General features: G+C 38.8%; 1 protein-coding gene across 1 annotated transcript in view; it reads right to left on the reverse strand.

The window, feature by feature from the left end:
- LOC107718132 (protein Niban-like) overlaps positions 1–3,205 on the reverse strand; it is a 32,494-nt gene that overhangs the window by 2,349 nt on the left and 26,940 nt on the right. The window contains exons 9-12 of the mRNA XM_016525111.1: positions 1,632–1,819; positions 1,230–1,376; positions 808–918; positions 581–688 (exon numbers count right to left, since the gene is read on the reverse strand). Of these exons, the coding sequence (XP_016380597.1) occupies positions 581–688; positions 808–918; positions 1,230–1,376; positions 1,632–1,819 (554 nt within the window). The remainder of the gene's footprint in view (positions 1–580; positions 689–807; positions 919–1,229; positions 1,377–1,631; positions 1,820–3,205) is intronic.

Raw genomic sequence — 3,205 nt, forward strand, 5'->3', positions numbered from 1 at the left:
CATATTAAAGCGTCTTTGGTTTTTCCATGTTTTCTACAAAACAAAACCGGAAATTGGGGGGATATGACGTCATTGGCAGGCGACACAATGACACTATATACAAGGTCCGTGTCACTAGTTAAAATTGCTTATTTCTCTGGATTTAAACATTCTTCGAAACATTTGGGATAATGTAAGTACACAAGTCAGCAAAATATATAACACTGTTCTAGTGGTTTTTGGATATTTTAATAAAAAAATTCTTACATATTGTGCCTTTAAGTATTTGATCTATGTCACCTCTAAAAAGTTTAACAAAGACTTGTTTTAAATGTATTTATTATTGAAATGATGTCATCAACTGCCAATGAAATTTTATATATATTTTTTTCAAATATTAATCTCTTAAAGAAACCATTAATGGTTAATGAATTAAGATGAATCAAAACCTAACCCGGAACCAGAATTATTAAATTCTTAACAATTTCCATTCCCAGTCGTTAATTTAATCAGAGAAACAGAGTTTGCAATAATAACTCTACATAATGTATTCTATAAAATGTTCAAGAATAAGTTTCCAAAAAAACTGAATAGTGCTTACAGTTTTGCAGGCAGGCGCCAGGTTTCTCTTGATGGCTGGCAGAGTGATGTCAACCAGGGCCTCCTGGAAAATCTTCTTCCTTATTGTGCTGCTGTCATAGTCAAATTGCTAAAGTGGAAAGCAAAAGTTTCCATCATGATTATTATGTCACATTTATTAGAATTATTCTATTGTCAAGACGGTGTACTGCTTAATGTATACACTTTGTAAATGTGGACAAAGCCAACCTTGAGAACACGTAGCTTGGCTTTCTCCATGACTGAGGCCTGTTTGTCAGGTTTATCCTTTAAGGCAGACTGAAGCAGGAGCTCAAATGTGTGCACAGCATTCTCCATCAACTAAAAAGAGTGGAAGAAACAACAGGCATGCCACAGTTCATTTATATTCCCTTGACCTGTAGAGGGAACCAAAGTTCATGACAAGATGAGGCAATGCTCTCCATTGACTTCATTTTTGGTGGAGCAGTCTATATGACATATATGATTCCAGTAGTAATTTATATCCACTACTAAGGTCTGGAAAAGATTTGAAAAGATTTATGCAATTACACTTGAGTCAGAAGGCCAGATGAACTATTACATAAAGCATCTAAAAGCCCCACCAAGTCTACCAACGCCCAGTCACTCTAAAAGCTGCAGATGACGCCCACCTGCTGCATTTGACTCTGGGTGCAGTGAACTACTCGTGTCGAGTTGGAGAACGTGAAGCGGTTGCGGAGTTCCTGGAGCTGTTCCTTCAGGACGCTCACATGCTGGTAACAGTCCTCCATCCGGTCACGACCCAGCTGCTGCAAAGCCTACAAGCGGACAGGCATGACTCATGAGAACTCAAGGGTGTCTGAGTTCAGATGATCGTTATTCCAACATGATCTAATCTCGTCAGCTCTGCTGTCCAACACTTCACTTTGCTCTCAAAGGAAAAAATGACCTGATTTGCTTCAAGTGTTGTGCAATGTAGCCTTGGCTACATGTTGAAATCATCAGATAAATATTAATTTTAAGCACTTGTGCCAGAGTGTTGTATTATTTGTAAATGTTCTGCACTCTCTTACGCTCTGAAGTTCCTCTGTGACTCCCCCCTGAGGGAAATCCTTGCAGATTCGGGTCAGCTCGTCCTCCAACAGCAGCCTCACGGTCTGGAAGCCTGCACTGATCGGACCCATCAGCTCCTCCAGGATTGAGGTCAGGTATGGAGCCACGCTCTCTGAACAGTATTTCATGGCTGGCTCTGATACAAGAGCTTAACACAGACAGAACGTGAGTCAAAATGGTGCAGTACAGCACAGAAAATATATTTGCTATGTCTCACTTACTGCATTTACAGGCATAAGAATATTTCAGTATATTAATCAAATTTGAGTTATATTTAATTTAGTAAACGTCATGCAACCTGACTGCCTCAATGTAATATAATTCAATACTCTATTTGAAGTTGACCATATGCTTACATTGCCACTGGCGGCTATTAAACGAGATTTGATCATGGTAATGAAGTCTGAGTTCATTCGTTGAGTAATTTAGCAAAAATATTACTAATTTAACAAAATTGTAATGTAGTTACCACTCACAAGTTTGTTTTAAACATATTATTCATGACATCAAAAAGAATAAGTAGCATATAAAGGAGAATATTATTCAATAAAATTTATAAATAATAAAGCAATGATATTATTCCACCTAAAGTGTGCTTTCACTTGAAATACATAGAGATAATATGTTTTTTGTGGTTATAATTATTTATGACAGTCAAAAGTTTGGAGTTGGTAAGATTCTTTGAATAAATAAATCAAGGCTGCATTTATTTGCTCAACAAAACAGTAATACTGCAAAATATAATTAAAATGTAAAATATCTGTTTTCTATTTAAATGTATATAAAATTGGTCATTTATTCCTGTGATGGCAAAGCTGAATTTTCAGCAGTCATTAGGTGCGTTCGACTTCATGCGGCGCCGCGCAAACCGATCGGCGGCTGACTTGAAGCAGTGCATGTCGGTTAGAAATTTAGTCCGACTTGAACCGGCGCCGAAGCCACGTCACTGTCACGTGTGGCATCAAAGTACCGCGATAGCGTTTTGAGAGCAGCCGGCTGACTCAGCTGGCGCAGCTTTTTCAGAGCGACTGCAGGAGTGCTGATGACGACACAGCTGTTTCACGATTGGCCAAATTCACCACATGACAACAATGACGTGTGTTTCTAACATCTTCAAATCCAATACTGCTCATAAATCTGTGTTTTTAGAACAGTAAAAGCTTTTTTTGTTATATTGAGTCACGTTTATCATGAAAGCATATATACCCCCACTTTATTAGTATTTAAATAGTATATATTTACGTTGAACTTTATTCTTGAACAGATGGCGCTGTATTAAGCAGTATATAAAAAGTGTTCCTTTCAGTCAGTCACTCTCGACGTCACGTCGGATGACCGACGAATTGGGATCTCGCTTAGAGAGACCAATCTACTTCGAGTGTAAACTAAACGAGCCAATGCACATTGGCATGCGATTATTGCATCCAGCTGCTGCTGATCACAGCGTGAGTATAAGTAGGCAGCAGATGCAGCACATATTCAGGTTTTCGCTGAGGAGCCGAGCCGGTGACCCAGCCGCTCAGCGGTGGTACAG

This window comes from Sinocyclocheilus rhinocerous, unplaced genomic scaffold, assembly GCF_001515625.1.
Source record: "Sinocyclocheilus rhinocerous isolate Xijiao unplaced genomic scaffold, SAMN03320098_v1.1 scaffold480, whole genome shotgun sequence".
Taxonomy (NCBI): domain Eukaryota; kingdom Metazoa; phylum Chordata; class Actinopteri; order Cypriniformes; family Cyprinidae; genus Sinocyclocheilus; species Sinocyclocheilus rhinocerous.